General features: G+C 36.0%; 1 protein-coding gene and 1 pseudogene across 1 annotated transcript; both read right to left on the bottom strand.

Moving 5' to 3' along the window:
• Positions 1 to 10,907: 10,907 nt before the first annotated feature.
• Positions 10,908 to 12,381, bottom strand: LOC113888544 (olfactory receptor 4P4-like). The gene is given in 3 exon segments (XM_027535615.1): positions 10,908 to 11,349; positions 11,611 to 11,995; positions 12,276 to 12,381. Coding segments are annotated over 3 exon segments (933 nt in total).
• Positions 12,382 to 20,725: 8,344 nt separating this feature from the next.
• LOC113888543 lies at positions 20,726 to 23,428 on the bottom strand (annotated as a pseudogene).
• Positions 23,429 to 24,639: the final 1,211 nt, after the last annotated feature.

Below are 24,639 nucleotides of genomic sequence, written 5' to 3'. Positions count from 1 at the left end.
GGGTTGATCATTTATCTGACTGCATGTGATAGAAATCATGATGAGCAAGTTCCCCATCCAAATAGCTATGTAACAAAATAAGAATAGTAGGAAACACGCATGTTTGATTTTCATGTTCTGGGAAAGTCCCAAGAGAATGAATTCAGTGATATTATTGGTATATTTTGTGGTCTAATACAGTGACGACTCAGTGAGTTTGCCTGAAAGAAAAGGACAGGTTAGCATGAGAAATATTGACTATGCATGATGTCAATCAGAGTGAGTGTTGGAGAAATACATTCATTTAGTAAATTAGCTTCCTATACTAATATTTTTAAACAGTTAATTCTAAACTTTGTATGAAAATCTTGCCATATAATATGGCAGATCTGATTATTTTCTAGAGTGAAAGAGAATAGTGTTTATAAGTACACTTGCTCAAGTATAAACAAATATGCACAGTCGTCTTACGTATGGGATGAAACGTGAGCTTAGGAAAGATACATTTCTTTTCCTGAAGTAGCTTGTTTGCTTAGGAGATTCAAACAAGCATACTTAAAGTGAAGGGGGTAAAGTAAGTTGTGCAATTGCAGGATAGAACTGTATCTTTATTTAAAATGTTGATAATTTTCTTGTGGAATGTGGGTTTTTTTTATTTTTTATTTGTTTTTTATTTTTTTTTATTCAATTTTAATTAAAAAAAATTATACATGTGTTCCCCATCCTGAACCCTCCTCCCTCCTCCCTCCCCATACCATCCCTCTGGGTCGTCCCAGTGCACCAGCCCCAAGCATCCAGCATCGTGCATTGAACCTGGACTGGCATCTCGTTTCATACATGACATTTCACATGTTTCAATGCCATTCTCCCAAATCTTCCCACCCTCTCCCTCTCCCACAGAGTCCATAAGCCTGTTCTATACATCAGTGTCTCTTTTGCTGTCTCGTATACAGGGTTATCGTTACCATCTTTCTAAATTCCATATATATGCGTTAGTATACTGTATTGGTGTTTGTCCTTCTGGCTTACTTCACTCTGTATAATAGGCTCCAGTTTCATCCACCTCATTAGAACTGATTCAAATGTATTCTTTTTAATGGCTGAGTAATACTCCATTGTGTATATGTACCACAGCTTTCTTATCCATTCATCTGCTGATGGACATCCAGGTTGTTTCCATGTCCTGGCTATTATAAACAGTGCTGTGATGAACATTGGGGTACACGTGTCTCTTTCCCTTCTGGTTTCCTCAGTGTGTATGCCCAGCAGTGGGATTGCTGGATCATAAGGCAGTTCTATTTCCAGTTTTTTAAGGAATCTCCACACTGTTCTCCATAGTGGCTGTACTAGTTTGCATTCCCACCAACAGTGTAAGAGGGTTCCCTTTTCTCCACACCCTCTCCAGCATTTATTGCTTGTAGACTTTTGGATCGCAGCCATTCTGACTGGTGTGAAATGGTACCTCATTGTGGTTTTGATTTGCATTTCTCTGATAATGAGTGATGTTGAGCATCTTTTCATGTGTTTGTTAGCCATCTGTATGTCTTCTTTGGAGAAATGTCTATTTAGATCTTTGGCCCATTTTTTGATTGGGTCATTTATTTTTCTAGAGTTGAGCTGTAGAAGTTGCTTATATATTTTTGAGATTAGTAGTTTGTCGGTTGCTTCATTTGCTATTATTTTCTCCCATTCTGAAGGCTGTCTTTTCACCTTGCTAATAGTTTCCTTTGATGTACAGAAACTTTTAAGTTTAATTAGGTCCCATTTGTTTATTTTTGCTTTTATTTCCAATATTCTGGGAGGTGGGTCATAGAGGATCCTGCTGTGATGTATGTCAGAGAGTGTTTTGCCTATGTTCTCCTCTAGGAGTTTTATAGTTTCTGGTCTTACATTGAGATCTTTAATCCATTTTGAGTTTATTTTTGTATATGGTGTTAGAAAGTGTTCTAGTTTCATTCTTTTACAAGTGGTTGACCAGATTTGTTTTTTTTTTTAATATTGCACTAAATCATTATTATCTTTATTAGTGAGTTGCTTGCACACAAGACAAATGACTCATTTGCATCACTGAAGAAAAGCTACGACAAATCTAGACAGCATAAAAGATTTCACTTTATCAGTATGGATCTATATAGTCAAAGCTATGGTTTTTCCAGTAGTCATGTACAGATGTGAGAATTGGACCACAGAGAAGGCTGAACACCAAACAATGGAGGCTTTCGAACTGTGATGTTGCAGAAGACTCTTGAGAGTCTGGAGAGCAAGGAGAACAAACCAGTCAATCCTAAAGGAAATCAACCCTGAATATTCATTGGAAGAACTGATGCTGAAGCAGAAGTTCCAAAATTTTGTTCACCTGATGTGATGAGATGACTCACTGGAAAAGACCCTGATGCTGGGAAAGATTCATGGAGGTAACAGAGAGTGACATGGTTGGATGGCATCATTGACTCAATGGACATGTATTTGAGCAAACTCCAGGAGACAATGAAGGACAGGGAAGCCTGGCTTGGTACAGTCCATGAAGTCATAAAGATTTGTACATGCTTAGCGACTGGACAAGAAGAAGCCCTGATTCTGGAAAAAAGTCTGATATATTTACAAGCATTGTGGAGAACAGTAAAGAAAATACTGTATCAGGTGAAGCAAAAGTAGCTGTGGCATTTTTAAAAAATTTAAATTAGGAAAAATAACAGTAATTATACATAAAATTGAGAAACAAATGTTGCCAAAATGACTAATAACAATAATATAGAGGTGAATGGCACTTGCTTTATAGGGCTCAGGCTTCAATAATCTTTATAATAGAATATTTTATAATTTGATTAATTATAATGTCCCTGCTTTGTTATCTTTTAGGTTACAATGATTTCTTTAAGAAATAATGACAATTTCATAAATGAATATCCCAAGAAAATATTTTTTAGAATATCATGCATATTATTAGTATTTCTATAATCAGAAAAATAAGTAAAAGTTACTTTCTTAAATAGTTTTAGTTTAGGTTGTAGATACTTTCATTTCCAATTAATTTTCCAATATGCTTCTATAGTTTATAAGCATATTTTTAGTCCAAGAATTTAAGATCATTTTGATAATTTGCTCATATGATCCTGGAGGAAAGCATATTCTTACTGAAAAAAAAAAAGAGTAGAAACATTTCATTAATTCATAGGCAGGATAGTTTGAAAATCTGTCTCTCTCATGTTAACTAGATGCTATCTTAACAAAAATGGGAAAATAATTAGAATGCTTAATTAGTTTCCTTTTTTTCCCTTCAATGCCTCTCCTAGACAGCCTCCAACTTAACATCAGAGACTTCATGATCATGCTATTCAAATTATAACTTACATTTATAATACCTCATTATTTCCAATTTCCTTTGTTAATATTAGTTACTGATTTTATATATACAAGATCCTCATTTTCATATTTATGTGATTTAAAGAGAACATTTCATATGATAAACTACAAGGACTAAAATTGCTGCTAAGACAAATTCACTACTTATGACAACAATTTTCTCCTTTTTAATATGAGCATTTCTAGTATAAATATAAATATTTCATGGTAGTGCAAGTAAAATTAGCAGGTACATACTGTGCAATGGACACTGATTATTTTCTCTTTCACTTTGTTTTTCTTCATATCATTGTGTATAGATTGAGTATCTCATATAGCATAATAAAAAATAAACAAAAGTGTGCTGAAATATTAATAGCTAAAAATGAAGCCATTGCAATTCATATCAAATTGATTTTTATTACAGGTCTTTCACAGACATAAAAGATAAGTAATGATAATAATACCTAATATTTCCTGGAAGGAGTTTTAAGCATTTCATATGAATTGAACCATTAATCCAAATAAGCATCCAGTGATCATTTTATTATCTCTTTTTTGTAAAAATGAAAGCCAAATACTTAACAATTTGGGTAAATACTGATAAATACTGAAGACTGTTTTTAGGTTTAATTTTCTTTCACTATCCAGATATTGCTAATTTGGTTGTCAGGTACAAACTAGTCTTATGATTCTAGGGACATGTTATTTTTGTTTGTTTGTTTTTGTTATGTCTTTCAAAATCAAGTTGTCTCACACAAAAAGTCGTGAATAAACTGAAAGTTTCCCAACAGTTTCAAAGTTTTCTCTTAACACCTGTACCAATTCTTGGCTAAACTAATTATATTTGCTCTCTGTGTAACTGTTCATCCTGTTCTCAATCTTCCTGAATGAGTTTGCTCTACCTTTACATTCAGGATCCTCTGATACTAAGGTTTTCTATATTGTAAAGTTTTTGCTTTTTTAATTACTCACTAAATACATATTATGCAGGGTAGCAAAGGAGGCAGAAGAGTGATGAATCTCTATATCAGTACATTCCCTTATTTCATCTATACCCCTTTTTCTCTTTAAGATTTTTTTCTCTTCTGTCTTAAGTATAAGTTTTTTTCTTCTCTTCTTTAATATAACCCCTATGTGGCACAAATGCTATCATTTCGCCATGAATTTCTCAAAATCATACCAAAAATTTGCTTAATTTGATATCTGTGAGGCATATGACAAAGGGAATTAACATATGTAATCAGCATGTTTATAGGTAAAATTTAATTTAAATTGTGTATGCAAAATTTATCTTTTGTATTTGAAAGTAATTATTATTTACTATAGGTTGATTGAAATTTTACTTACCAGTTGATTATCTCATTAGATAAAATCCTTTATCTCTGAATAAATGGTAGCAATGTTCTTAATGCAGTCAGAATTTAACCACACTGCTAAAGTTAATGAAATTTATCTTAAAATCAGCTCACGTGAATCCTGGATCTGGGACTTTTCTGCTGTCCTTACAGAAATAGGAATTGCTCTCCTGATTTTTGAAATTAAAATCATCTAAATTTTTAGATGATCTAAAAATCATTTAGATTTTTAAAACTGTACCATCACTGGCATTTATGTTGAATAGTGCTTTTGTTTTCTACCAAAAGTTACATCTCCTCTGTGGTTCTGGGAATGGAAATGTACACATAAGCCTTCTGTTTGATTTCCAAGAGGTATTTAAATAGATGACCTTGGAGATTATAACCCCCAACCTCCTTCTCACTTTTTGTAAGGATGAGACAGCTCCCCAAAGAAAAGCTGGCCAAGTCCTTAAAAAATAGTTATGTCACAGCTATTAATTCCTTATACTTTGAGGAATGTGAGTACAAACTGAAAGCCTACTTTTGGTCAATACTGAGACTATAAATCATGTCCTTTATGTTGAAACAAAATTTGAGGAAGAACTAAGAGATAATGTCTGAACAGGGGAAATATTAGAAAATACTGAAGAAGCCAAAGGCCAAGAAAATCAGAAATGGGCTTTTTATTTTATTTTTTGATGTGGATCATTTTTAAAGTCTTTATTGAATTTGTTACAATATTATTTCTGTGCTTCTGTTTTATGCTTTGGGTTTTTGGTCATGAGGCATGTGGGATCTTAACTCCCCAATCCAGGGATCAAACCCACACTTCCTGCACTGGAAGGCAAAGTCTACTGAACTGTCAGGGAAACTCCAGACCAAGTTTCGAAGTTTGGTTTACTATGGAATAAACTGTTTGGAAAAAGAAAGAAAAACATTCTGTGTGTTGCTTCAAATTTAAAACACCCTCCCAACCTCACTAGATGCTTTATTGTATAGTTTTACTTTTCAGCTTGTTTAAAATATGTGCTTATTGCAGTAGAAACTTAACTGCATTGTCATCAGATGAGGTGGTCAAAGTAATGTGTATTTGAAGAAAATTAATTTGTAGCACAACATGTGATATTTAAAAAATTAATCTCTGTGTGCTTAAATGGAATGCACATTCTGGAGTCTCTGGTTCAAGTGAACTGTGCTGTCCATGAGATCTCACCAGGTTTATAAGCCTCTATTTCCATAGAATATACAAATTTCTATTTCCATAGAATTTTTGTAGTTTCTTAATGTTATGAAATCTCATTAACACTATCGACATACCTTTTTCTGTTACTTTTGCTCTGACACTAATATGAATACTACTTTTCTTTTCATTAGTACTTACCCAATCTTCTTCCTTTACTTTTAACCACTTGGCATCTTTATTGTTTAGGTTAATCTCTTTAAATTGTATGGTGGTGGTGGCTTAGTTGCTAAGTTGTGTCCAATTCTTGCGACTCTATGAACTGTAACTTGCCAGTCTCCTCTGTCCATGGGATTTTCCAGACAAGAATACTGGAATGGGTTGCCATTTCCTTCTCTAAGGGATCTTCCCAACCCAGGAATTGAACCTGGGTCTCCTGCATTGCAGGTAGATTCTTTATGGACTGAGCTAAGAGGGAAGCCCGTTTAAAATATATGACTATATTTAAAAGTCTAGTCTGATAATTATTATCTTTTAGCTCAATAATTTAAATCAAGCAGTCTGACATATTTTCATGGATTCATTTCTATAGTTCTATATCTGTTTTATATTTTTAATATATTTTTTATTTTTAATCTGTCCTCTTTTCTTGTCTTTTAAAAAGAAATTTGTTTGTTTTCCCCTCCTGAAATTTTGGAAATTTTCATTTCTGTCATTGCTATAGAAATTTGTCACATGTGAATCTTATTTATTATTTAAAATAAGATTTTTTTCTTAGTTTCTGTGGCAGTCCATACAGCTTAAGGGGAATAACCTTCACTGATATTGTCACTAAGGTGAAGATACCAGATAGTGTAACAAGAATTTTATAAAATAGAGTAAAAAGGGTTCTGTGAACAGCAATTTATGATAGATCAGTAAGTCCCAAGAAATATACTTCTTTTTTTCAATAAGAATCATAGGATTTTTGAAGCAGTTGACCTCAAGTGAAAGCACTTCACTGCTAGAGATAAGGTGGTCCCAGGCCATCTTATACTGGTCTCCATGGGAACAAAGGTTCACACTATGTTTGTTTCCACAGTTCCTAAATGAACAGCTAAAATAGACACTCTTGATGACAGAATGATTCTTATTATGCCCAAATGTAAGCCCATGGAATATAATTTCTCTATCATTACCATGTAGCTAAAATAACACCATATCTCTGACAGACATGCATATATTAAGGTCACCAAAATAGCAACAACAAAAACAAAACATAAACAATAGGGAGCATTAATTGCTATTACAAGTGCTTTTCAAATTACTTGTTTAGCTTGTGGATAGATATACTTTGAACACTGACAATGGATGTTCATAAATTACTTAGATGATGACTTCAACTGTACCTCCTGCTTCAGATTCAGTAATTTGAACAAAAACTCATGTTAATGTCTAAGGATTAGGGTCTCTGAGGCAAAAGAGTATAGACCTTCCCAAGTGAAAAACTAATATGCCAGCAAATTTGGAAAACTCAACAGTCGCCACAGTACTGGAAAAGGTCAGTTTTCATTCCAATCCCAAAGAAAGGCAATGCCAAAGAATGTTCAAACTACTGCACAATTGCACTCATCTCGCATGCTAGCAAAGTAATGCTCAAAATTCTCCAAGTCAGGTTTTAACAGTACATGAACCATGAGCTTCCAGATGTTCAAGCTGGATTTACACAAGGCGGAGGAGCCAGAGATCAAATTGCCAACATCTTCTGGAAAAAGCAAGAGAGTTCTCAAAAAACATCTACTTTTGCTTTATTGACTATGCCAAAGCCTTTGACTGTGTGGATCACAACAAACTCTGGAAAATTCTGAAAGAGACGGGAATACCAGACCACCTGACCTGCCTCCTGAGAAAAGTATATGCAGGTCAAGAAGCAACAGTTAGAACCGGACATGAAACAACAGACTGGTTCCACAGAGGGACAGGAGTATGCCAAGGCTGTATATTGTCACCCTGCTTATTTAACTTCCATGCACAGAATATCATGCGAAAAACCAGGCTGGATGAAACACAAGCTGGAATCAAGATTGCTGGGAAGAAATACCAATAACCTCAGATATGCAAATGATACCACTCTTATGGCAGAAAGTGAAGAATAACTAAAAAGCCTCTTGATGAAATTGAAAGAGGAGAGTGAAAAAGTTGGCTTAAAACTCAACATTCAAAAAACTATGATCATGGCACCCGGTCCCATCACTTCATGGCAAATAGATGGGAAAACAATAGAAACAGTGAGAGGCTTTATTTTTTTGAGCTCCAAAATCACTGCAGATGGTGACTACAGCCATGAAATTGAAAGAAAAGCTATGACCAACCCAGACAGTATATTAAAAAGGAGACATTACTTTGTCAACAAAGGTCCATCTAGTCAAAGCTTTGCTTTCCAGTGGTCATGTATGGATGTGAGAGTTGAACCATAAAGAAAGCTGTGTGCCAAAGAATTGATATTTTTGAACTGTGGTGTTGGAGAAGACTCTTGAGAGTCCCTTGGATGACAAGGAGATCAAAGCAGTCAATCTTAAAGGAAATCATTCCTGAATATTCTTTGGAAGGACAGACATTGAAGCTGAAACTCCAATACTTTGGCTACCTGATGTGAAGATCTGACTCATTGGAAAAGACCCTGATGCTGGGAAAGATTGAAGGCAGCAGGATAAGGGGACAACAGAGGATGAGATGGTTGAATGGCATCACCGACTTGATGAGCATGAGTTTGAGCAATCTCTGGGAAATGGTGTTGGACAGGGAAGCCTGGTGTGCTGCACTCCATGGGGTCATAAAGAGTCAGACACAACTGAGCAGCTGAACTGAACTGAACTGAAGTGAAAAACAGAGTGGTAAATTTTCCCCCACGAAGAAGCTCAGTGATTGCCAGCAACACATCATCAAGTGAGAATGATGAATAATCTAAGAGGTTAGGTTTGAACATGTCTCATACACTTAAGAAATGTTCATGAAACCCTTGCCAAATTGTCTCTTTTCCCTCAGTCAACAACTGTGATCTTATGGTGAGTTGGCCAAGGAGGAAACACATGATTGCATCTGTTTGCCTTTAGTTCTACCAGAAAATCTGGCACTGACTCAACATGGAATGTTGTAGCATTACAGCCTCAAACATGAATATTCCCAAAAAGATAACAGTGAAGAAATTCTTCTCAGGAGTCAAAACCTCAGCCAATGGATTTGATTGTCTAGTTTGTATAGACAACGAGATGTCTAGATGTGTAGGACTGTTCCTAAACATGGCATTTGCTAATGGTTTCACTGGACATTTAACTATTTAGAAAGCATAGCATAGAAAGTGTGAAAATTAGTAATAGTTTTTCACAGCTTCTGTACTATACAGAAGCCCAAACCAGTCCATTGAAAACCCACACATACAGGACAGATGTGGAGTTTTATGGCCAGCAGCTCAGGTGAGGTCCCAGCTCACAGACAACCTCAACTTCCAGGAATGCAATTCAAGGTGTTAAGATTTCAGCTTCCAGTTAATGAGCTTTTAAAAAAAATAATTTATTTTTTATTGAAGGATAATTACTTCGCAGAATTTTGCTGTTTTCTGTCAAACTTCAATGTGAATCAGCCATAGGTATACATATACCCCTTCTTCTAGCTCCCTCCCAACTTTTGAATTATCTAAGCTGCAACCCCGGACATCATGGAACTTAGATAAGCTATCTTCAGTATATCTAAATTCCTGATCCCAATCACAGAAACAAAGACTAATTTAGCATTGTATATTTTTCATACATTTAATTACATACTATTTTTTTTCTTTTTAAAGTTTTGAGCATTAATTTTACAATCTCTTCTTATTGTGACAGATTATTCAAGAAAGATTGCAACCTGAACTAGAAGAGAAACTAATGTTGTCCAGAAGGTTTAGGATTTGCATTCCTTTTTGGGAGAGAGAGAGACTGTCTTTGAAGGAGCATCTTGTTTGGCAAAAACATAGAGATGTTATTGTTTTTTATAAGAAGATTCAAATTTAATGTAGAAGAGTGGTAATAAACTCTAAGTAGCCAAAGGAGTTAAATGTTACACTCATTTACCTATTAGCCTCAACTCAAAAATTCTCCTTTAAATGCTCTCCTCTGAGAAGCTGGAAGTAAAATCTCACAATATTTGTCCTCTATTAGATGACTTCCTATTAGTTTATGTTGTTAAGAGCAGCCTAGAATAAGATTGACAATCCAAAGGAGAGAATTGGCTATATGCTACTAGAGAATTTATGTTTCAGTAATTAAGAGTGCTTATTTAATATTGGTCTGATATTTTAAGAGGGTTTGCCTGTTAGCTCAGATGGTAAAGAATCTGCATGCAAAACAGGAGACCCATGTTAGATCTCTGGGTGGAGAGTATCCCCTGGAGAAGAGAATGGTTGCCCACTCCAGTATTCTGGCCTCCAGAATTTCATGGACAGAGGAATATGGCAGGTTACAAAGAGCTGGACATGACTGCAAAGAGCTGGACATGACTGTCACTTTCACTTTAAGAACCGACATAATTATTTTACTCAAATCTAGTAAATTTGAATAATTTCATGGACAGAGGAATATGGCAGGTTACAAAGAGCTGGACATGACTGCAAAGAGCTGGACATGACTGTCACTTTCACTTTAAGAACCGACATAATTATTTTACTCAAATCTAGTAAATTTGAATAAAACTTATCAATACTTCCACTTCCCACTATTCTCCACCTACCATTTCCTAGAAAATTAAGCATTTCAAAAGAAAAAAAAAAACCTTTCATATATATATAGGAAGAAATAAAATATTTTATTGCACAGTCAAAATACAATGTCAAATTAAGGAATTCTTGAGACAGGTATGGGAAGAGAAAAGAGGGAAAATAAACATGAAAAAAAATTAAATTTCCCAACCAGGAGAGACCTGAGAAAATGCTGAAGATTCTATACCCAGCTTTTGCAATCACTGTAAACTCCTTGTATATCATCCCATATTATCCAGGGCTCATGATATTTCTAGCCCTAAAGTGACTTTCTGAAATATTTTTTTCATGCCTGTTACTGCCCTTTCTTAAGCAATTGATGATACCACACTTTCTTCACAGCATTCTTTATCTCCAAGTTTCTCAATGTACAGATCAGAGGGTTGAACACGGGAGCAATGATGGTGTAGAAAAAAGTAAACACTTTGTCTTCTGGAAAAGTTTCAGCTGGTCTAATGTAGATGAAGAGGACAGGCATAAAGAAGAGGATCACAACGGTGATGTGAAAACTGCAAGTGGAAAGAGCTTTGGTGCAGCTCTCTGCAGGGTAATCCCTGATTGTGTGTAGAAAATAAGAAGCCATCAAAATCACAAAAGTCACCAAAGCAATCAGACCTGAATTAACAACTACCAGGAGACCAATCCTGTATATATCCATGCAAGCCAATTTCAGCAAAGGATACACATCACAGAAGTAGTGATCAATCTCACTGGGGCCACAGAATGGTAAAAAGATGAAACTAGCACCACTTTGGAAGCCCTGAAGATGATTGGTAATGCATATCAAAAACAAGAAAAATGGACTCATCACTTATCTCTGAAATTTCACTTTAAAGCTTCTTTCCTATAGAATATGCAGGTGTCTGCAAAAATTATGAGATTATATTTGTTTCAACATTTGTAAAAAAAAAAAACTAAAAATCATCTACATATACAGGAGATTTGTTAAACAAAAGGTTTAATAAATGAGATGAGCAATCAAAAAAAAAAAAAAGATGGTGAGAAGAAACTGACTGGCAGAGGGTATCAGTCCCCCAGTACAACAAGCTATGATGATTGTCTTACACTTTGCTCTGCTCATGACGATGGTGTAGTGCGGGGGCTTGCAGATGGCCACATAGCGGTCATAGGCCATCCCTGTGAGGATAAAAATCTCAATGGCTCCAAGGAAGTGAAGGATAAAAAGCTGTGTCATGAAGTTACTATAGGAAATGGTCTTCCTTTCTGCCAGTAAATCAATCATTAGTTTGGGTGTCACCGTTGATGTGTAGCAAAGGTCAGAGAGTGAGAGGTAATTAAGGAAGAAATACATAAGTTGGTCAATGAGAAGACTGCATATAATAGAAATCATTATGAGAAAATTTCCCATCTAAATAGCAATGTGCTGCTGCTGCTGCTAAGTTGCTTCAATCATGTCCGACTCTGTGCAACCCCATAGGTGGCAGCCCACCAGGCTCCCCCGTCCCTGGGATTCTCCAGGCAAGAACACTGGAGTGGGTTGCCATTTCTTTCTCCAATGCATGAAAGTGAAAAGTGAAAGTGAAGTCACTCAGTTGTGTCCAACTCTTAGCGATCCCATGGACTGCAGCCTACCAGGCTCCTCCATCCGTGGGATTTTCCAGGCAAGAGTACTGAAGTGGGGTGCCATTGCCTTCTCCAAAATAGCAATGTAGGAAAATAAAAAATAAGACAAAGCAGAAGATTTCAAAGTTCTTATGTTGAGATAGTCCCAAGAGAATAAACACAGTGACATTATTTCTATTTTCCATGGTCCAGGGCAGTAAAAAGGCATAACAGTCCCTTGAAAGACATAATGCATAATTTGATACCAGAAATATTCATGGATAAAATCTATGATAACACTAATGTCTGCTATTTTGGTTATTTGCAAAAATGAAAATAGAGTTTTACATGTAGATAAAAAGAACTTTTGGTTACCAAGGGGAAATGAGGGAGACATAAACTGGGAGACTAAAATTGACATAAACAACCTATTATAAATAAAATGGATACTAATAAGGACCTGCTTTGTAACACAGGAAACTCTGCTCAGTACTCTATAATGACCCATTGGGAAAAGAACATAAAAGAAGAACGGATATACCTATGTGTATAACTGATTAACTTTGCTGTATAGCAGAAAGTAAACACAACATTGTAAATCAACTCTAGTCCAATAAAATTAATTAAAGCACAATAATATCATGAAACTATGTTTAATGAAAATAATTCCAGCTTCACAAAATGAAAATTTGATAGTATTTTTTGTTTCTGATTAGTTTCATGATTTTCACAAGTCCATCTTTAAGAAGATTAGGTTCAAAATAAATGTTAATAAATATAAATACATTTGATCAATCAGTCAAATTATTTAAAAATAATGATTAGTTGCCAAATATTTCCCACTTCTAAAAAAATATACAAGTTCTTGAAAAGAAACATTGCTCTGTATGTCTACAAACTCAAATTTGTTAAAGACACAATTAAGCATAAGTATTACAAAGTTTACCTTTAATGATACAGAAGAAAGTATAAAACCTAAAAATATTCACTAGTAGAAAATATCCCGCTTCAAAATAATTTTAAAATGAGGTAGAATATAAAATTAAATATTTATTTATATAATGATGCATGTATATTTACAAAGAGGAGATGGAAACTATGTAAGAAGCCAATGCAATTGGTTTGAAAAAGTTTGATTGCTTAGTTATATTTTTATTACTGTTTTGAGATAGTAAAGTTCTAACATTTTATAACAGAAGTATGTTTATTTCTGGCACATCATTAAAAATCATATACTAAATCGACCACAGAATAGAATGGTAGCTAAAACTAAAAACAGAGAATCAAAAGGAAGTTTTACCTTCACGACTTTGCCCTTAACTCACTGTATCATATTTTAAGAGCAACAATTTTCTCAGTGGTTTGAATTGGAGTATGGCTTTCTCCTCCTTATTTGTCCAATCTAAGACTTTTCTAGAACCCATGTGTAAAAATTTTACACTGTATAGTTCAGAGAAAAAGTGCATGGGAGGTGTGTGGGAAAGGCTTTCTGAAGACAAACATTTGGGGTCTAGAATCCATTATTAATTATACCATGGTGTGTGAAATTGGTACAAAACACTTTATTCCTCTAAACTTAGGCTATCTCTCATTGAAAAAGACCTTGTTGCTGGGAAAGATTGAAGGCAAAAGAAGAGGGTGGGTGGATGAGGATGAGATGGTTAGATAGCATGACCAACTCAATGGACATGAATTTGAGCAAACTCCTGAAGATAGTGAAGGACAGGGGAGCCTGGCGTGGTGCAGCCCATGGGGTCGCAAAGAGTCAGACATGACTTAACAGCTGAACAACAACATTTGTAAAATGGTGAAATATTTTATATTTTGTCACAAAACACTCAAATCAATAAATAGTCATTGTTTTATTAGCCATTGAAGTAATAATCGATATTTTTATTATATGTATTCTTGTGTTACCAGTGAGGCTGTCAATAATAAAGTTAACTAAATATAACTTTCATATAGAAATTGAAGTTTAAAGCCATATAATTATTTTAAACTGGAAGAAAATGTTGAGGTATACTAGACAAATCCTCTAGTTCTAAATAGAAGGGATTTTAATTAAAAGCTTATGGAAAATATTAAAAAATGAATAAACACTTCATAAACAATCTGTTAAATCATATGGATTTAATATGGCTTTGACATATGGAAATACAAACAATTCACTTGGGATTGACCATAGCCTCTGAGAATGTAGCTTGTGTCTCAATACTAATGACAAATATTACATAGAACTGGTAACTACATACTCCAAGTATTCTTGCTATCAATGTGGATCCCAAAATACACTATAAGTAACTAAAACCTTTTTTTAAAGTTTGTTACGTATCTTCTGCCCTAATCTTGTAGCTATATTTTATCAGTTAATTTATAAATTCTCTGCTTATCACACTCTTTTACAGACAAAATTAATTCTGTCACATCCAAAAAGAAAAAGTCCTTAAAGCCTTAAAACAATTAAATTATATCTATGGTAAAATTTTAAGATTTAAAATTAGTTTACAGTGTAGCTATTGAAAAGTAAGGTTTCATGCCTCCAGTGATATTATAGAAATATTTCCTCATCTCTCTCTCTCTCTCCCCTATATAAAGGTTAATCTAAAATGACATTTAAAATACTGATTTGGTCAACTTGAAGCAATCACTTGTTCATTTGAATAGACGTAAACAAAGCCATCGGAGAAGGCAATGGCAACCCACTCCAGTACTCTTGCCTGGAAAATCCCATGGACGGAGGAGCCTGGTAGGCTCCAGTCCATGGGGTCACGAAGAGTCAGACACAACTGAGCGACTTCACTTTCACTTTTCATTTTCATGCATTGGAGAAGGCAATGGCAACCCACTCCAGTATTCTTGCCTGTAGACTCCCAGGGACAGAGGAGTCTAGTGGGCTGCAGTCTATGGGGTTGCACAGAGTTGGACATGACTGAAGTGACTTAGCAGTAGCAAACAAAGCTACTTTGAATTATGGGCATGGGAAAAAACAACAGGTTGAAAAAATTTTCCCACCCTCAAATTAAACAGGAACATTTTAGTTTATACATAAATAAATTAAGCCTATAAAGAAACTAAGGCTTTACAACAATTTACCAAAGCCAACTGTTCTGTCTCCATTTCATACAGTATTAATGTTTCTTCTAATTAAATTTTACTTTCCAACCAAACAGTTTTGTTAAACATGTGTTTGATCTCACGTTTTCTCAATTCTCAAGGCCACAAACATTTCTTTAATTCCTTCTCGGTAGTTTTCTCTTTTTGCTAACTTCCCATACAGATGTATCCCACAATGCTTAAAGTAGTGCTTAGATGTCTAGCTTCTCAATTTTAGTGGGAGAAGATCTCTAGCTTTTATTTTTGACACAGTCATCAGTTTCAAGTGTGAATTCTTAACTACATTTCCTGTAACATTTTTCTGTATCTAAATTGTAGAGAAATAGCTTCTTCCCTAAATAATTCAGAGAATTGTGAGGTTCAAATTTTAAAATAGATGGAAACTTTGAAAAAAGTAAAACAGTAAGCAAATGAAACAGTCTAAATTCAATTTGATATATATACCAAATGATGAATACAGTCTTGACAATTTAATAAGATATTCTTCAGTTAAGATTTTACACAACCCTGGGGTTCTCCACTGTTATTAAAGGTAAAGTTTGGGAAAACATTAAAATCAGGAAGTGAAATTGCATGAGTTTATATTCTGGCTTTGCTAAGAGTGAGTATATGGCCTCTATATGTTATTTAATTACACTAACAGCAGTCTAATAATTATTTTTATTAGTTTACAATTTCACATTTTCATGTGCCTAATATTCTTCTAAACATTGTAAACAAACTTTTCAATCATCTCTATAACTATAATAAATAAATATTAGTAGTAAACTTAGCTTACAAATGGGGAAATTGAGTTTTAGAAAATTAAAAATTAGTGCAAGACGGTCTTAATAAGTGGTAGAGTCAAGATCTAAAACAGCATATATCTTACCTAGCAATACACTTGGTAAAATGTTACACAGTTACCATAGTTCCTGATACTTTATGCATGCTCAGTTAATATATGACGCTGTTAATACTTGGGACAGAGTTTCACTGACTCCAATATTTCAGATTTCAATCCATGCCAAAGTAAACTTATACATCCTAAATCTGCATGAATTTAAATTTCTCAAGGAAAGAAAGACCATCTTACATTCTGCCTAGAATATTAAGAAATGGCTGTATATGCTTAATTTTAAATTCTAGATACTTCTCCAGGATCTGCATCTGTCAAATCTTCTCCAGGATTTGACATCTGCTGATTTTTCTTAGATTATCATATTGCTAGCAGATGAGCACTTTGTTGATGAGCATATCTACCCCCATATCTGTTGTGAGAATTAATTAGATAACAGGTGTGAGTCAGCCAATATGTATTAGAGGCTCAATAGATATTTCAAATGATTTTATCTTTGTTCTATCTCCATAATCATTTTTTTCTATGAATGGCTAATGTATAACGTTGAGAGAAATGTGAATTCAAGCCATGGAATGAAATACCCTGAACAGTAGGTGAATGACCAGAATGAGGAAAGAATGGCAGGACTGAAAGGAAGTGATATGAATGGATTCACAACAATTAAAGTGGAAGAACATGTGTGGGAAATTATACCTCCTCCTTTCCATGATCCTACCCAAATGTGAGGAGCCTAAATGATTACAAGATACCATTTATTTAACCAATAATCAATAACTATTTGTTGAAATAACTTCAGTTGTTTTAAAATAGTATATAAAGTATTCACATCACTGACGTTATCAGCATTATATTTATTACAGGAAACACAGGTGGAGAGCAAGGTACATAGAGATAAAGTAAACAGACTCAAATTTTGAGATATCTCCTTTTGACTTTTTGTGGCCTGCCTAGAGTCTTTGGTTAACTTAATTCTTGAGCAATCTTTTCTTTCTTTTTTTTTTTGTCAGGATGGGGGATCATGGATCACGGCAATGGGTACTGGAAGGATCTTCTTTTTCTTTTGGATTTGTTTTTTCTCACTTTATTGGTAATCTGTGAGTCATTTGTTTTCTTAATGAAGTACTTTGCCCATTTTCTACCAAAAGTCTTAAGACTATTTTCCTCTTGTTCAGCAAAGCATGATTTCCCTATCACTGTCTGATTTCCCTTTGGAATGTCAGAGTACACTCAATGGGCAACTCCTTGAATTTATTGCTACTCTAATCACAAAGCAAATTATAAAAATCAGAGATGATACCTATACTTAACTTTAACTAGCACTCAATCTATTATCTATGCAGTAAAAGGAAAATATATTCAGCTATCACACAGTCAGGCAGGAACATGGAAAGGAGGAGAAATCATTTACCACACATGTCCTTCCACTCTAATTGTCATGAATCCATTCATATCACTTCTTTCAGTCTTGCCATTCTTTCCTCACTGAAATTCTGGTCATTCACCTACTGTTCAAAGTATTTAATTTCCTGTCTTGAGTTCACATATCTCTCAATATTATTCATTAGCCATTCACAGAAAAATAAAAGTGTCATTGTAGAGACACTGTCACTCCACCAGTGTTCACACAATGAGAGGACATACCCTCAGAGGAACAGTTTGAAGAAAGTGCATGAATGTGAATATCCACAAGAGTCTAATCTCCATCTATATTGTCATCTCTAAGGTTATTCCCCAGGATGTTCAAGCTCACATAACTAATAAACAAAAATAAAGTGTACTCTCTAAAACTATATATATCTTATTCCAGAACACTGTTTTTGGCAATTGCTTGGATTTATGTTCCCGAATCGTGAGCTCACCAGGTGGATTTCCTCTAGATCCAAATCATCAGATCCACTGAAGTGAGTATCAAATGTTAATTATAAATAATATGCAAGCCAGCATTAGTTTTTGTGTGTGATTTAGGAAGCTCGGTTATTAGACATTCATTCCTCCTGGGCCTCAGTGACTGAATTCCCTTGCACTTCCCTCAGAGTTTTGTGATATAAACAACACTGTGGGGCTTTTCAGAGAAGGCAATGGCACCCCACTCCAGTACTTTTGCCTGGAAAATCCCATGGATGGAGGAGCCTGGTAGGCTCTAGTCCATGGGGTCGCTAAGAGTTGGGCACAACTGAGCAACTTCACTTTCACTTTTCACTTTCATGCATTGGAGAGGGAAATGGTAACCCACTCCAGTGTTCTTGCCTGGAGAATCCCAGGGATGGAAGAGCCTGGTGGGCTGCCATCTATGGGGTCACACAGAGTTGGACACGACTGAAACGACTTAGCAGCAGCAGCACAGCATTGGGGCTTTTGCCTTGAGGGGCTTATCCTTTCCACGATTTCTGTAATCTGAGCAAGAAACAAAGGACAGCTCTGGTACTAGGGTTCACTCCAAGAGTCAGAAAGATCCCCTGGAGGAGGAAATGGCAGCCCATTCGAGTATTCTTGCCTGGGAAATCCCATGGACAGAGGAGCCTGGTGGGTTGAAATTCATATGATCACAAAGAGTCGGACATGACTAAGCACTGAGCTGAGCTAAAACTTATGGCAATTAATAGTCTTAATCTCTCCTCAAAAATATTGTCTTCCCTGAGAGAGTTAGAATGGGTTTTACTTTATTTCCAAATATTGATTTCCTAGAAAATTATACATTAATAAACCTTGGCATTATTTTTATGAATTTAGAAAACTTCCAAAAAATAATACAAAAATTTTTCAGTTGAACATGTTTTAATTTTTCCCCAAACATATCATTTCCAAATGCCTTTCTTTCCTTATTTTCTCTTTTCCCATGTGTTTCTGAAGATTCAGTTGCCTTCCAATGTGCTATATGAGCAAAATAAATAATAGCAAATGCATAGTGAGGATTTACTGTGTGTCATATACTAAGGGTTCTCTTTCATCTTAACACGGTCCTAGTAAGAAAGGCACTAAGTCTCCTAAATTTACCTATGAGTAAAATCAATAACAGATAAGTTAATTTATAATTTGCCTAATGTTTCTAGGTGTTGGTTGGCAAACTGGCCCCCATATATGGAGGCAGGGAGAGACTGAAAAAAGAGGCAAGACCACTCCAGATTGGAAGGTGTCACTTTTAATAAACAAGGGGACTTACATGGGTGGCTTGTCATGGATGGTATAAGTCAAGCAGATCTTTGCCTCTTTATGTCAGAAAATTTAAGATCATATAGAGGCCTTTCCTGGATTCATTCACATACTCAGTCCAGATGGTCTCAACGACACCTTATTATCTCAAATCTGCATCCTTGAAAATGTCTCCAGCTATGGGGATGATGTTGTTTAGTTGCTCAGTTGTGTCTGACTCTGCAGCCCCATGGACTGCAGCAAGCCAGGTTTCCCTGTCCTTCACCATCTCCCAGAGCTTGCTCAAAATTACTTCTATTGAGTGGGTGATTCCATCCATCCAACCATCTTTTCTTCTGTCATTCCCTTCTCCTTCTGTCTTCTATCTTTCTCAGCATCAGTCTTTTCCAATGAGTCAACTGTTCACATTAGGTGGCCAGATTATTGGAGCCTCTGCTTTAGCATCAGTCCTTCCAATGAATATTCAGGGCTAATTTCCTTTAGGATGGACTAAACAAAGTGATTACATGGATTGCAGTCTTGTCTAACTCAACGAAACTATGAGCCATGCCATGTACGACCACTTAGGATGGACGAGTCATGGAGGAGAGTTCTGACAAAACGTGGTCCACTGGAGAAGAGAATGGCAAACCATTTCAGCATTCTTGCCTTGAGAACCCCATGAACAGTATGAAAAGGCAAAAATTGGGACATTAAATGGAACTTAAATTCAAGAATGGGTGGACAAATGAGGAACTTCTGATGCCCAGGCCCATCTCACTGCTCTAGCAGTGGTCATGTCCTCTCAATGACCGACACCAGGCAGAGAGGATAGTACCTATAAAAGTCAGAAGGGCAGCTAGTTCTAGGGGAAGGAAGCAGTGAGGACAGGAAGGAACAGATGATGGACTTTGGAGATGTTATTGTGCTCTATTTCTTGTTTCAGGTACAGAGTACGGGTTTATTTCCTTCATACTTCGGTCTCTCTCTCTCTCTCTCTTTTTTTTTTCATTTCTTTGCAGATTATATGTCATAATTAATATATGAAAAAATCTGTAAGATGCCTTAAAACCACGCATAAGTCAGTGAAACTACCCAAGGCAGAGTGTAAGGTTAGATATGCCTTTAAAGAATTAACTTGAAAGCAAACTTAGTTATTTCCTATCTAGTTTTCATGTACAAATATCATAAGCAAATTATTTTTTTTAATTCACAGTCAGTCTTAGAATTGCATACTCTATATAACATAGCAACTGTTTCTTTAAGCTAATATATTTTTAATCATATTAAGTCCCTACCAAATCTCAGTGTGACCAGTCATTTTTCTCATAATTTTTCAGCTCTTCATCTTTGATATTTATAAGTAAACAATTTGGGCTCTGTGATTTGAAAGTTAATTGAGTTCTCTGATTCCCAAGTCCACTTTTACTTCCACATAGAGGTTTTAACACATTGAGTAGGGGAAATTAATTATACTTCTCTTCTGAAAACATCTTTTGGTACCAAACCCTTCTTATGACCTTTTTCATCTCTGTGTTTCTCAGAGTGTAGATTAAGGGATTGAACACAGGAGCAGTTATGGTATAAAAAAGAGAAAATAGTTTGTCCTCAGGGAAAGTGGTAGGGTGTCTTAAATAGGCAAAGATTGACTGTCCAAAAAATAAGACAACCACAGTGATGTGAGACCCACAGGTAGAGAGGGCTTTGTGTCTTCCTTCAGCTGAGTGACTTCTTAAGGTGAATAATATAATGACATAGGATCCAAACAAGAGAACAGAGGTTACTAAGGCAACAATTCCTGAATTGGCCACCACAAGGACACCAGTGACATAGGTATCAGTACAGGCAACTTTCAACAAAGGAAAAATGTCACAATCAGTTCAGTTCAGTTGCTCAGTCATGTCCGACTCTTTGCGACCCCATGAATCGCAGCACGCCAGGCCTCCCTGTCTATCACCAACTCCCAGAGTTCACTCAGACTCATATCCATCGAGTCAGTGATGCCATCCAGCCTTCTCATCCTCTGTTGTCCCCTTCTCCTCCTGCCCTCAATCCCTCCCATCATCAGAGTCTTTTCAAATGAGTCAACTCTTTGCTTGAGGTGGCCAAAGTACTGGAGTTTCAGCTTTGGCATCATTCCTTCCAAAGAAATCCCAGGGCTGATCTCCTTCAGAATGGACTGGTTGGACCTTCTTGCAGTCCAATAGTAGTAGTCAATTTCACTGGGGCCACAGAAGGGCAAACTGATTATCATAGAGAACTGAGAAAAGGTATGGACAGCCCCACCAACCCAAGCTGCCAGGATGAGGAGATTTCACCTTGTCCTGTTCATGATAATCATGTAGTGGAGAGGCTTGCAGATGGCAACCCAGTGGTCAAAGGCCATGACTGTAAGGATGCAGATTTCAATTATTCCTAAGAAGTGCAAGGAAAAGACCTGTAACATGCATTACCATAAGAGATGGTTTTCCTTCCCAGGAGCAGGTCACTGATCAGTTTGGCTGTCACACAAGAGGTATACCAGATGTCCATAGAGGATAAGTGGCTGAGGAAATAGTACATTGGTTGGTGAAAAAGGGCTACATCGGATGGAGACAAGGATCAGAAGGTTTCCCACCAAGATGACAACATAACAAAATAAGAAGAACACAAAGCAAAATATTTGTATATTTTGGTTATAGGAAAGTCCCCCCAAAATAAATTCTGAGATGTTCCTCTGACTTTCCACATATTGTATGCTATCTGCAAATAATTGAGTATCTGAAAAAAAAAATGAAAGAAAATATTTACAATATGATCACAATTATATAAAAGCTGCTAACAAGCCATTAAAGCTAATTTTAACAAATTACAAAAGCTTGTTATTAAATTAATGATATTATATTTTCTTAGGAATCATAGCTCATTTCTTCAGTATTGTTTTCAAATATTCTGTTACATAGGTAATAATAAAAATAAATGTTATTTCCATGTCCTGGCTATTATAAACAGTGCTGCAATGAACATTGGGGTACACGTGTCTCTTTCCCTTCTGGTTTCCTCAGTGTGTATGCCCAGCAGTGGAAGCAACCTAGATGCCCATCAGCAGATGAATGGATAAGAAAGCTGTGGTACATATACACAATGGAGTATTACTCAGCCATTAAAAAGAATACATTTGAATCAGTTCTAATGAGATGGATGAAACTGGAACCTATTAAACAGAGTGAAGTAAGCCAGAAAGAAAAACACCAATACAGTATACTAACGCATATATATGGAATTTAGAAAGATGGTAACAAAAACCCTGTGTACGAGACAGCAAAAGAGACACTGATGTATAGATCAGTCTTATGGACTCTGTGGGAGAGGGAGAGGGTGGGGAGATTTGGGAGAATGGCATTGAAACATGTATAATATCATGTATGAAACGAGTTGCCAGTCCAGGTTTAATGCACAATACTGGGTGCTTGGGGCTGGTGCACTGGGACGACCCAGAGGGAGGGTATGGGAAGGGAGGAGGGAGGAGGGTTCAGGATGGGGAACACAGGTATACCTGTGGTGGATTCATTTCGATATTTGGCAAAACTAATACAATATTGTAAAGTTTAAAAATAAAATAAAAAAAAATGTTATTAAATTTTTAAAATATAATTGTTGGAGAAGGCATTGGCAACCCACTCCAGTACTCTTGCCTGGAAAATCCCATGGACAGAGGAGCTTGGTAGGCTGCAGTCCATGGGGTCGCGAAGAGTCAGACACGACTGAGCGACTTCACTTTCACTTTTCATTTTCATGCACTGGAGAAGGAAATGGCAACCTGCTTCAGTGTACTTGCCTGGAGAATCTCAGGGACAGTGGAGCCTGGTGGGCTGCCATCTATGGGGTCGCACAGAGTCGGACATGACTGAAACGACTTAGCAGCAGTAGTAGCAGCAACAGGCTTCCCAGGTGGCTCTAGAGGTAAAGAACCTGTCTGCCAATGCAGAAGACACAAGAGACATGGGTTCAATCCTTGGGTCGATAATATCCCCTTTAGTAGGAAATGGCAACGCAATGCAGACTTCTTGCCTGGAAAATTCCATGGACAAAAAGAACAGGATGGGCTGTGAATCCATGGATCCACAGTGAGTCGACTGAGCACATGGTTTACGGTACAGAACAGGCATTACAGACATTTCTTGACTCATGGTGGTTCATGTTGCAAGTTTACTGACTTTATCATAGTATGAGAATAGTAAGCATAAAGAAGAAACTGTACTTGAATTTTAATCTTTTTCCTGAGCTAGCTATAGGTGATATGATACTCTGTTATAATGCTGGGTCTGAGCAGTGAGTCACAGTAGCCTCCAGTCAGCCTGGTAATCACATAGGTAAAGAACTGATGCACTTAAAACTATTCTGTACCAGACAGCCATTCTGTTTTTCACCTTTAGTGGAGTAATCAATAACTTACATGAGATAGACTTTGTGTTAGAAATAGACTTTGTGTTAGATTGTTTAAAATAGGCTTTGTGTTAGATTGCTGCTGTTGTTCAATCACTAAGTCATGTCCAACTTGTTAGGACCCCATGAACTGCAGCACTCCAGGCTCCCCTGTCCTTCACTATCTCCCTGAGTTTCCTCAAACTCATTTCCATTGAGTCAGTGATGCCATTTGATCATCTCATCCTCTGTTTTCCCCTTCTTCTCTTGCTCTCAATCTTTCCCAGCATCAGAGACTTTTCCAGTGGGTCAGCTCTTTGCATTAGGTAGTCAAAGTATTAGAGATGATTTTGCTCAATTGCAGGCTAATGTAAGTATTCGAGTATGTTTAAGGTAAGCTGGACTACACTATGATGTCCAGTAGGTTAGATGTATTCAATTCTCTTTCAACTTGTATTTTCAGGTTATGATGAATTTATTGGGATGTAATCTCATTTAACCTCATGAAGATCTGAACTATTTCCTAGAGATAATTATACCATTATTACTTTTAACACTTAAACAACAGTGCTATTAATGCAATTTAATAAAGGACTTTTTTTTACTTATAATTTTCAAATGTGTCCTTCAGAAAGGTATTTTTTTTAATTACATGATGCTCCATTCCCCTACCATGATATAGAACACTTTGCTGGATTTGTCTGTAGTCATATGATCATGGAATACAGTGCATGTAATAAAAGTCACCTAAATTTTGAGCTGTGTGATTAGGATTATAAGTATTGTCCCTTGAAATACAAGAGTGAGGGTAAAGTAAGTACTGCATATTGAACTTGGGAAACCAATCTTGCCTTTATCTTGTGCAAATGGATGAAATAATACCATGTACAGGTTACTACCATGCCATACACATAGCAATCAATCACTATTAGCTATGGCTAAGTTATTGGCTTTAGGCAACATGGCTTTTCAGTTC

The sequence above is a fragment of the Bos indicus x Bos taurus genome, unplaced genomic scaffold (genome assembly GCF_003369695.1).
Source record: "Bos indicus x Bos taurus breed Angus x Brahman F1 hybrid unplaced genomic scaffold, Bos_hybrid_MaternalHap_v2.0 SuperScaffold_100431, whole genome shotgun sequence".
Classification (NCBI taxonomy): domain Eukaryota; kingdom Metazoa; phylum Chordata; class Mammalia; order Artiodactyla; family Bovidae; genus Bos; species Bos indicus x Bos taurus.
The sequence above is the reverse complement of the archived record's forward strand: the minus strand, read 5'-3'. Positions and strand labels throughout refer to the sequence as shown.